Below are 11,462 nucleotides of genomic sequence, written 5' to 3' on the forward strand. Positions count from 1 at the left end.
CTTCATTGTATGTGTGCTCTATTCTTCATTAAAACCCCATAAAACAAGCAGTCCAAGGCTGACTGCTCTACAGTGGGCATACTTGGTGTCCATTACTGAGTAAGCAGCTGAGCACGCACACACTAACTAGTCCATCTCCCTCTGCTAGTCAGCCCATGTCCACTCACCCAAGGCATCTGGGACTAGAAATGGCAACTTAGTTCTGGAATACTGTTTTTCTTTTTTAAAAAGTTAATCAAAGAAATGTTTTAAAACTGTGCTTAACTCCACCATTAGAATTTTATTATTATCCTCACCCTGACCTTGACAAAAGGCACAATTTCCAGATGACATTCTCAATTCAGAGAGACAAGAATAAAGTGGTCTCAAAGGAACATAGCATGGGTAGCTTGAGAGTTTCCTACTCCAGAGGCCACTCTCTACACTAAATATATGCCTCACACTCCCCCATAAATGCTGGTCACAATAGAAAGTGGTACTTTGCTTTGATGCAAAATGATTCTACTTCGGATTCTATTTAGAATATGGAGAATGCTTTATCCTGGGGGAAAAATGTGGTCAAATATGGTGTCTCTCTGGTAAGAAGATACACTCTACACTTTGTCAATTTCTTAACTTCCTCCTTAGTTCCTTTCCTCTGTCATATTTAAGAAAATGTTTTAATGCCATATTCCCATGCACATTAATTAGAATGGTTTGGAATTATGCATAGTTTTCAGAAATATCAAGAGTTTCTTCTCTAAGGTACATCTTGGAACTTCTGGACTCTATATATCATCAAAACGAGTAACTTCTACACAGTCTCACAGCTCCGTAGGTCCCCTTTTTGAGGTAGTATTCAGGTCTTCACAGATCCACAATCATCAGGGTCTACAGTTCTCTTGAGTTAAGGAAAACTGTATTCTAGGCACAGATGCATAACTGTAATTAACAGAAATTTCCAAATATTGAGAAAAGTGCTGGTTACTAATTTAACTCAGGAAGGAACCTGATAGAGATTATGGAAAGAAATTTCTCAAAGCCTACAGTAGTCAATAGTTACCCTGGAAATGGAATTATGCTCTTGGAACTGAACAGGAGATGCAGAATGACAGCACAGATGCAGGACTGGCCTCAGAGAGCACTGGGATTGCACTTCAGTCATGCTGTTTCCCAGCTCTGAGACTCTAACAGGTTACACTGGGAGCCAAACTCAGAAGAGTAAGATATATTTCGTTCTTTTATTTTTATTTGGTTAAGGTGAAGATTATAGACAATGTGGGTGAAAATTTCTGGCATAATGAGAGGTATTCAGAGAGAGTGGCAGGGAGAGAGAAAGAAACAGAGAGGTTTAGTTTTCCCCTGACCCTGAAGTTACCAGCTCAAAAATGAAAATTAAAGTTGCCCATTTTAAAAATTTTTACTGTTTAATTTTTCTTGAGTTTTTTTGTGAGTTCTGCTCTAACTCATTTGATTTTATATTTATACTCTTAGAATCTTTATGGTTACTTCCACTTAAGGTAAAGTTGAAAATTACATGCTGATTTACATAAGTGTTGTTAATATAGTTTTAATATAGCTATCCTAGTAGCAATATTTTGCCCTTTCTAATTTAACTAAAGCAATATTAAAAGCCTATTAAGTTAGCATTAGGTGAAAAGGCTGGCATAAGCTTTTATTCTTTGATATAACATATACCACTTACAATCTATTTCTTTTTCACCGAAGTGCTCAAAAGTGATCACAGTTCATAGTAAGAAAATATTCAATAAATTCCTGTTTACCACACTGGAAAAAAGTAAAAGCCCCTCCTACATCTATAGCTTTCTAATTCTATTTCTATTTTCATCCTTGGTCCCTGATAACTCTGTGGATTTAAACAAAAACAGTATCATCAATAGCTTCAGCTACAGACAACAGGGAGGGTAAATCCAGACTAAACCTCAGGTCCACAGTATTGAATTGATATAATTCTTGATTCATAGTATATTCACACCATTTCTAATGGCAATTTTGGATTTACTTGTTTATTTAATAATAAAGCTATAACTATAAAACATAACTAATACAAGACTTGAATAGTTATAATATCATATAGCTGATGATATGTGCATCCTCATCCTGATCCTTAGGTGCCCAGAGCTGGAGTTACTTACATCATTTTTTAATACATAGTTGTATATAGAAGTTCCTACAAAATACAGCATTTTCTATTGCTATTCATTTTATAAAAATTATGCTAATCTCTTTTTTCTTCATTACCATGTCTCAAAAAGCTACATCTCTGTCATTTTATATAGCTGTACTTTATTTGCTATGTTTCTGAATATTCCATTTTCCTGTTTATGTGCATAATTATAAATGTCTCCATATATACAGTTGTAAGAATTTATCTCATGCATGCAAATGAGACTGAAATTGCTGGACCATAGGATGTGTGAGTATTGAGCTTTATTAAGAAAAGCACAAATTTTTTTCCAAAGTGCCTATGTAAGAATATGCTTTCATCAGCAATAAATAAGAAACCTGCTTTATTCAGAAAATATATTTTCATTTCTTTTCTTCAGATAAAATTAGAAGAAACTGAACTAAATGAAAGAAGTAACCAGTCTGTAGTGTCTGAATTTATCTTTCTTGGGCTGTGTGATTCATGGGAGCTCCAGGCCTTCCTCCTAGTGATATTTTCTTCACTTTATTTAATCACCATTTTAGGCAACATCTTCATTGTTCTTCTAATTACTGCTGACCTTCATCTCCACTGCCCTATGTACTTCCTGTTAGCCAATCTTTCGTTCATTGACTTATGCCTTTCATCAGTAACCACTCCTAAAATGATCACAGACTTTCTCAAGGCAAATAAGACCATCTCTTTTGGAAGCTGCATGTGTCAGATTTTTTTTGGACATTTTTTTGGAGGGGGTGAGATGGTGCTCCTTGTGTCAATGGCCTATGACCGTTACGTGGCCATCTGCAAGCCACTCCACTACTCTAGCATTATGAACACACAAATGTGCATTCGGCTAGTGATGACATCATGGATCATTGGCTTTGTGCATTCAATTAGCCAACTAGCTATAATTATACAATTGCCTTTCTGTGGACCCAGAGAATTGGATAGCTTTTTCTGTGATATTCCATTGGTGATCAAGCTAGCTTGCATGGACACTTGTATTTTAGAAATGTTGATAAATGCTGACAGTGGGGTACTCGCCACCATCTGCTTCATTCTATTGCTGATCTCTTACTCTTATATTCTACTTACTCTCTGCCATCAGTCGAAGGATGGGGCATCCAAGGCTCTCTCCACTTGCACTGCCCACATTACAGTGGTCATGTTATTCTTTGGGCCCCGTATCTTCATCTACCTGTTTCCACTCAACATCACTTGGGTGGACAAGTTTCTTGCTGTATTTTATGCAGCCATCACACCACTACTAAATCCAGTTATTTACACTTTAAGAAACAAAGAGATTAGAAATGCCATTAAGAGACTATGATGATAACCTATGGATTTCTGTTGGTATTTCATGATCTCACATTATAAGAATGTGATAATTCCCAATTCACATATGGAAACTATATGTATCTCTTGGCGAAAGTTTTGTGTCGATTCTATAGAATTCCAGTATTATCAAAATGAGTCCCTGTTTGGGAAATTTGGTCAGTCTTTAGAGCTATGATTTTGTTTGTTCTCAAGAATGATTTGGAATTAACAACAATGTTAATGCTAATTATTACTATCTGTACTGCTACTCCAACAAAGACCACCACACCTGGAATTTTTCTAATCTGTTATGCATTTCTTCTAGCAAAACATTTCATGTGGATCTTCTCTAACTTTTTTTTTAAATAAGTTTGTACACTGAAGGCAGGGGTTTGTGCATGCTCAGTCATGTCTGACTCTTCGTGATGCCACAGACTGTAGCCCACCAGGTCCCTCTGTCTATGGAATTTTCCAATGGAGTGGGTTGCCATTTCCTACAACAAGATTTTCCCTACTCAGGGATCAAACCCACATCTCCTGCATCTCTTGCACTGGCAAGCAGATTCTTTACCACTGAGCCAGTGCATTGAATCCTGCTATTTTTATTTTACAAATTGATAAATTAGTCTATTGATTAGTTAACATTCTAGCTACCTTCTGGAGAGAGAGCTATAGAGGGAATCATTAAGTATTCCTAATCATATTCAGAAAGAAATTTGAGTCATAATCATAATATGGAGAGAGTGTTGTGTCCTCAACATCATGTCTCAGTCATTTCTGAAACAGTGTCTTTAAGAGATACATATTCAATACAAAGATGGCTTTTGGAGATTTTGCTTTTTCTCTTCCTATTCATAAATGGGTCAGGCAGTTATTTTACAGGGTGAGTCAAAATATCTAGTTTTTTTTTTTTTTTTTTTTTTTTTTTTTTTTTTTAATTTTATTTTATTAGTTGGAGGCCAATTATTTCACAACATTTCAGTGGGTTTTGTCATACATTGACACGAATCAGCCATTGAGTTACACGTATTCCCCATCCCGATCCCCCCTCCCACCTCCCTCTCCACCCGACTCCCCTGGGTCCTCCCAGTGCACCAGGCCTGAGCACTCGTCTCATGCATCCCACCTGGGCTAGTGATCTGATTCACCATAGATAATATACATGCTGTTCTTTTGAAACATCCCACCCTCACCTTCTCCCACGGAGTTCAAAAGTCTGTTCTGTACTTCTGTGTTTCTTTTTCTGTTTTGCATATAGGGTTATCGTTACCATCTTTCTAAATTCCGTATATATGTGTTAGTATGCTGTAATGTTCTTTATCTTTCTGGCTTACTTCACTCTGTATAATGGGCTCCAGTTTCGTCCATCTCATTAGAACTGATTCAAATGAATTCCTTTTAACGGCTGAGTAATATTCCATGGTGTATATGTACCACAGCTTCCTTATCCATTCATCTGCGGATGGGCATCTAGGCTGCTTCCATGTCCTGGCTATTATAAACAGTGCTGCGATGAACATTGGGGTGCACGTGTCTATTTCAGATCTGGTTTGAAAACAGTGTGGAGATTTCTTAAAAAACTGGAAATAGAACTGCCATATGACCCAGCAATACCACTTCTGGGCAAAATATCTAGTTTTGAAATAAACTATTCATTTAATTCACTGAAGCGTTCACATAATCTTTAAGAACTAGATTATGTACAGAGTTTGTGAATTATTCATTACTACCTATAACAAAACAAAACTTTCTTCAAAAATCTTACTCTGGGCCTCAAAATTTTATATAAATTTATATCCATTTATCTGAAATCAGTGGATCTAGATATACTTCAAATTTCACATTACTTTTTAAAGATGACATGGTCTTGTATATTTTGTAACATTTCCAATAGAGAATCTCAGGAATAAACCCTTAAATAAAATAATTGCCATTTTCATATGTATATGTATATATGATACACATATGATCATATATGTATATATGATATGTATTCTGACTTTTAAAATGTTTCTACATCTGCATACTCAGTTTGTATACTATTAACTTGTCTTCGATAACATTGATGTTTTTCCTTTTATGCTTTGCACATCTTGTTTTAAAGTTACTCCAGTATTTTGGCCTGAGAAATCCCAAGGACAGAGTTGCCTAGTGGGCTACAGTCCATGGGATCACAAAGAGTCGGACATGACTTTGTAACTAAAAAAAACCAAAAACAAATTCATAATTTCACATTTCTTTTCATTTTCTTTTTATTGAAGGATAATTACTTCACAGAATTTTGTTGTTTTCTGTCAAACCTCAACATGAATAAGTCATAGGTATATATATTTTCCTTCCTTTTGAACCTCCCTCCCATCTCCTGCCCCATCTCACCCCTCTAGATTGATACAGAGGCCCTGTTTGAGCTTTCTGAGGCATACAACAAATTCCTGTTGGCTATCTATTTTACATATGGTAATGTAAGTTTCCATGTTATACTCTTTCCATACATCTCACCCTCTCCTCCCCTCTCCCCATGTCCATAAGTCTATTCTCTATGTCTGTTTCTCCATTGCTGCCCTGAAAATAAATTTTTCAGTACCATTTTTCTAGGTTCTGTTTATATGCATTAGAACACAATATTTATCTTTCTCTTTCTGACTCACTTTACTCTGTACAATAAGTTCTAGGTTCATCCACCTCATCAGAACTGACTCAAATGCATTTGTTTTAATGGCTGAGTAATATTCCATTGAGTATATGTACCACAACTTCTTTATCCATTCATCTGTTGATGGACATCTAGGTTGCTTCCATGTTCTAGCTATTGTAAAGAGTGCTCCAATGAACAATGGGATACATGTGTCTTTTTCAACTTCGGTTTCTTCAGGGTATATGCCTAGGAGTGGGATTGCTGGGTCATATGGTGGTTTTATTCCTAGCTTTTTAAGAAATCTCCATACCGTCTTCCATAGTGGCTGTATCAGTTTACATTCCCACCAACAGTGCAAAAGGGCTCCCTTTTCTCCACACCCTCTTCAGCCTTTATTGTTTGTAGACTTTTTGATGAGGGCCATTCTGACTGGTGTGAGGTGAGATCTCATTATAGTTTTAATTTGCATTTCTCTAATAATGAGTGACGTTGAGCATCTTTTCACGTGTTTGTTAGCCATCTGTGTGTCTTCTTTGGAGAAATGTCTGTTTAGGTCTTTTTCCCACTTTTTGACTGGGTTGTTTGTTTTTCTGGCATTGAGTTGAATGAGCAGCTTGTATATTTTGGAAATTAATCCTTTGTCAGTTGCTATTATTTTCTCCCATTCTGAGGGAAACCTTTTCACCTTGCTTAGAGTTTCCTTGGCTGTGCAAAAGCTTTTAAGTTCAATCAGGTCCTACTTGTTAACTTTTGTTTCTATTTCCTTTACTCTAAGAGGTGGGTCATAGAGGATCTTGCTTTGATTTCTGTCATCAAGGGTTCTACCTATGTTTTCCTCTAAGAGTTTTATAGTTTCTGGTCTTACATTTAGGTCTCTAATCCATTTTGAGTTCATCCAGATGTATGGTGTTAGGAAGTGTTCTAATTTCATTCTTTTACATGTAACTGTCCAGTTTTCCCAGCACCATTTATTGAAGAGCCTGTCTTTGCCCCATTGTATATTCTTGCATCCTTTGTCAAAAATAAGTTACCGATAGGTGCATGGGTTTGTTTCTTGGCTTTCTATCTTGTTCTATTGGTCTATACTTCTGTTTTTGCACCAGTACCATACTGTCTTGATGACTGTAGCTTTGTAGTATAATCTGAAGTCAGGAAGGTTGATTCCTCCAGCTCCATTCTTCTTTCTCAAGACTGCTTTGGCCATTCAGGGTCTATTGTGTTTCCATATGAATTGTGAAATTTTTTGTTCTAGTTCTGTGAAAAATGCCATTGGTAATTTGATAGGGATTGCATTGAATCTGTAGATTGCATTTGGTAGTAGTCATTTTCACAATATTGATTCTTCCTATCCAGGAACATGGAATATCTCTATCTGTTTATGTGCTCTTTGATTTCTTTCATCAGCATCTTATAATTTTCTGTGTATAGTTCTTTTGTCTCCTTAGGTAAATTTATTCCTAGATATTTAGTTCTTTTTGTTGCAATGGTGAATAGGATTGATTCCTTAATTTCTTTTTCTGATTGTTCATTGTTAGTATATATAAATGCAACTGTGTATTGATTTTGTATCCTGCAACTTTGCTAAATTCACTGATTAGCTCTAGTAATTTTTCCATACTATCTTTAGGGCTTTCTATGTACAGTATCATGCCATCTGTAGACAGTGAGAGCTTTACTTCCTCTTTTCCAATCTGGATTCCTTTTATTTCTTTTTCTTCTTTGCTGTAGCTAGGACTTCCAGAACTATGAATAGTTCTGAATAACACTGGTGAAACATTTGTTTTGTTCCTGATCTGAGGGGGAATGCTGTCCGTTTTTCACCATTGAGAATAATGTTTGCTGTAGGCTTTTCAAATATGGCCTTTACTATGCTGACGTGTGCCCATTTTTTGAAGAGTTTTAATTATAAATGGGTGCTTAATTTTGTCAAAGGCTTTTTCTGCATCTATTGAGATTATCATATGATTTTTATCTTTCAATTTGTGAATATGGAGTATCACATTGATTGATTTGTGTATATTGAAAATTCCTTGTATTCCTGGAATAAACCCAACTTGGTGATGGTGTATGAACTTTTTGATGTGTTGCTGAATTCTGTTTGCTAAAAATTTTTTGAGGATTATTGAATCTATGTTCATCAGTGATACTGGCCTGTAGTTTTCTTTCTTTGTTTTGTCTTTGTCTGGTTTTGACATCAGGGTGATGGTGGCCTCGAAGTTTGGAAGTGTTCCTTCCTCTGCAATTTTCTGAAAGAGTTTTAGAAGGATAGGCATTAGCTCTTCTCTAAATATTTGTGTTTTTTTTTTTTCATTTATTTTTATTAGTTGGAGGCTAATTACTTTACAATATTGTAGTGGTTTTTGCCATACATTGACATGAATCAGCCATGGATTTACATGTGTTCCCCATCCTGATCCCCCCTCTCACCTCCCTCCCCATCCCGTCCCTCTGAGTCTTCCCAGTGCACCAGCCCTGAGCACTTGTCTCATGAATCCAACCTGGGCTGGAGACCTGTTTCACACTTGATAATATACATGTTTCAATGCTATTCTCTCAGATCATTCCACCCTTGCCTTCTCTCACAGATTCCAAAACTCTGTTCTGTACATCTGTGTCTCTTTTTCTGTCCTGCATATAGGGTTATCGTTACGATTTTTTAAATTCCTTATATTTGATAGAATTCTCCAGTGAAGCCATCCGGTCCTGGGCTTTTGTCTTTGGGAGATTTTTTTTTTTTTTATCACAGCTTCAATTTCAGTGCTTGTAATTGGGTTGTTCATAATTTCTATTTCTTCCTGGTTTAGTATTGGAAGATTGAACTTTTCTAAGAATCTGTTCATTTCTTCCAGATTATCCATTTTATTGCCATATAGTTGTTCACAATAGTCTCTTATAATCCTTTGTATTCTGCATTGTCTATTGTAACCGCTCCTTTTTCATTCTAAATTTGTTGTTTTCTCTTTTTTTCTTGATGAATCTGGCTAAAGGCTTGTCCATTTTGTTTATCTTCTCAAAGAATCAGCTTTTAGTTTTATTAATCTTTACCATTGTTTCTTCATTTCTTTTTCATGTATTTCTGCTCAGATCTTTAGGATTTCTTTCCTTCTACTAATTTTGGGGGTTTTTTTGTTCTTGTTTTTCCAGTTGTTTTACATGTAAAGTTAGGTTGTCTATTTGATGATTTTCTTGTTTCTTAAGGTAGGATTGTATTGCTATAAACTTCCCTTCTTAGGACTACTTTCACTGCATCCCATAGGTTTTGAGTTGTCATGTTTTCATTGTCATTTGCTTCTAGAAATTTTTTTATTTCTTCACTAACCTATTGGTTATTTAGAACTGCGTCGCTCTAAAGTTCTCTAAGTGCACATGTTCCATGTTCCATGTGCACTTGAGAAGAAGGTTCATCCTTCTGCATTTGGATGGAATGTCCTGAAGATATCAATGAGATCCATTTCATCAATGTATCATTTAAGATTTGTGTTTCATTATCAATTTTCTGTTTTGATGATCTATCCATTGGTGTGAGTGGAGTGTCAAAGTCTCCTGCTATTAATGTGTTACTGTCAATTTCTCCTTTTATGCCTGTTAGTGTTTGTCTTATGTATTGAGATGCTCCTATGTTGGGTGCATAGATATTTACAATTGTTATGTCTTCTTCCTGGATTGATTTCTTGCTCATTGTGTAGTTTCCTTCTTTATTTCTTGCAATCTTCTTTATTTTAAGGTCTATTTTGTTTGATATGAGGATTGCTACTCTAGCTTTCTTTTGCTTTCCATTTGCATGGAATATATTTTTCCATCCTCTCACTTGCAGTCTATATGTGTTTTGAGGTCTGAAGTGAGTTTCTTGTAGACAGCATATATTTGGGTCTTGTTTTTGAATCCATTCAACCAGTCTGTGTCTTTTTGTTGGAGCATTTAATCCATTTACATTTAATTATTGATATATATGTTCCTATTGCCACTTTCTTAATTTCTTGGGGTTGATTTTGTACATCTTTTTTCCTTCTCTTGTATTTCTTGACTATTCAAGTCTGTTTAACATTTGTTGTGAACCTGGTTTGATGGTACTGAATTCTCTTAACTTCTGCTTGTCTGAAAAACTTTTTTTCCTCTATCAGTTTGAATGAGATCCTTCCTAGGTACAGAAATCTTGGCTGTAGATTTTTCCCTTTCAGTACTTTAAATGTACCCTGTCAGTCCCTTCTAGCCTGCAGAGTTTCTGCTGAAAGATCAGCTGTTAAGCATATAGCATTTCCCTTGTATGGTACTTGTTGCTTCTCCCTTGCTGCTATTAATATCCTTTCTTTGTGCTTAGTATTTGTTAGTTTGATTAGTATGTGTCTTGGTGTGTTTTGCCTTGGGTTTGTCCTGTATGGGACACTTTGTGCCTCTTGGACTTGATTGACTATTTCCTTTTCCATGTTGGGAAAATTTTCAACTATAATCTCTTCAAAAATTTTCTCATAACCTTTCTTTTTCTCTTCTTCTTCTGGGATCCCTATAAATTTAAATGTTGGGGGTTTGATATTGTCCCAGAGGTCTCTGAGACTATCCTTAGTTCTTTTCATTCTTTTTACTTTATTCTGCTATTCAGAAGTTATATCCACCATTTTATCTTCCAGCTTACTGATTCGTTCGTCTACTTCAGATATTCTGCTATTGATTCTTTCTAGAGTATTTTTAATTTCAGTCATTGTGTTGTTTGTATGTTTATTCTTTAATTCTTCTAGGTCTTTGTTAATTGATTCTTGCATTTTCTCCATTTTGTTTTCAAGGGTTTTGATCATCTTTACTATCATTATTCTGAATTCTTTTTCAGGTAGCCTGCCTATTTCATTTTCATTTATTTGGACTTCTGTGTTTCTAGTTTGTCCCTTCATTTGTGTAGTATTTCTCTGCTTTTTCATTTTTTTTTTAAAATTACTGTGCTTGAGGTCTCCTTTTCTCAGGCTTCAAGGTTGAATTCTTTCTTCCTTTTGGTTTCTGTCCTCCTAAGGTTGATCCAGTGGTTTGTAAGCTTTGTGTAAGGTGAGATTTGTGCTGAGTTTTGTTTGTTTGTTTTTCCTCTGATGGGCAAGGCTGAGTGAGCTAGTAATCTTGTCTGCCAATGATCGGGTTTTTATTTTTGCTTTGCTTGTTGTTTAGATGAGGCATCCTGCACAGGGTGCTACTGGTGGTTGGGTGATACCAGGTCTTCTTTTCAAGGGGTTTCCTTTGTGTGAGCTCTCACTATTGGAGGCTCGGACAGTAAAGCTTCTGCCTACAATGCGGGAGACCTGGGTTCAATCCCTGGGTTGGGAAGATCTCCTGGAGAAGGAAATGGCAACCCATTCTAGTACTCTTGCCTGGAAAATCCCATGG

General features: G+C 36.0%; 1 protein-coding gene across 1 annotated transcript; it reads left to right on the forward strand.

Annotated features, from left to right (window-relative positions):
- Window positions 1–524: 524 nt before the first annotated feature.
- Window positions 525–3,476, forward strand: LOC136172589 (olfactory receptor 4F4-like). The gene is made up of 2 exons (XM_065942012.1): window positions 525–578; window positions 2,547–3,476. Exons 1-2 carry the CDS (start codon window positions 525–527, stop codon window positions 3,474–3,476), a joined length of 984 nt encoding a protein of 327 aa, XP_065798084.1.
- The last annotated feature ends 7,986 nt before the right edge of the window (window positions 3,477–11,462 follow it).

This window comes from Muntiacus reevesi, chromosome 7, assembly GCF_963930625.1.
Source record: "Muntiacus reevesi chromosome 7, mMunRee1.1, whole genome shotgun sequence".
NCBI classification, from domain to species: Eukaryota; Metazoa; Chordata; class Mammalia; order Artiodactyla; family Cervidae; genus Muntiacus; species Muntiacus reevesi.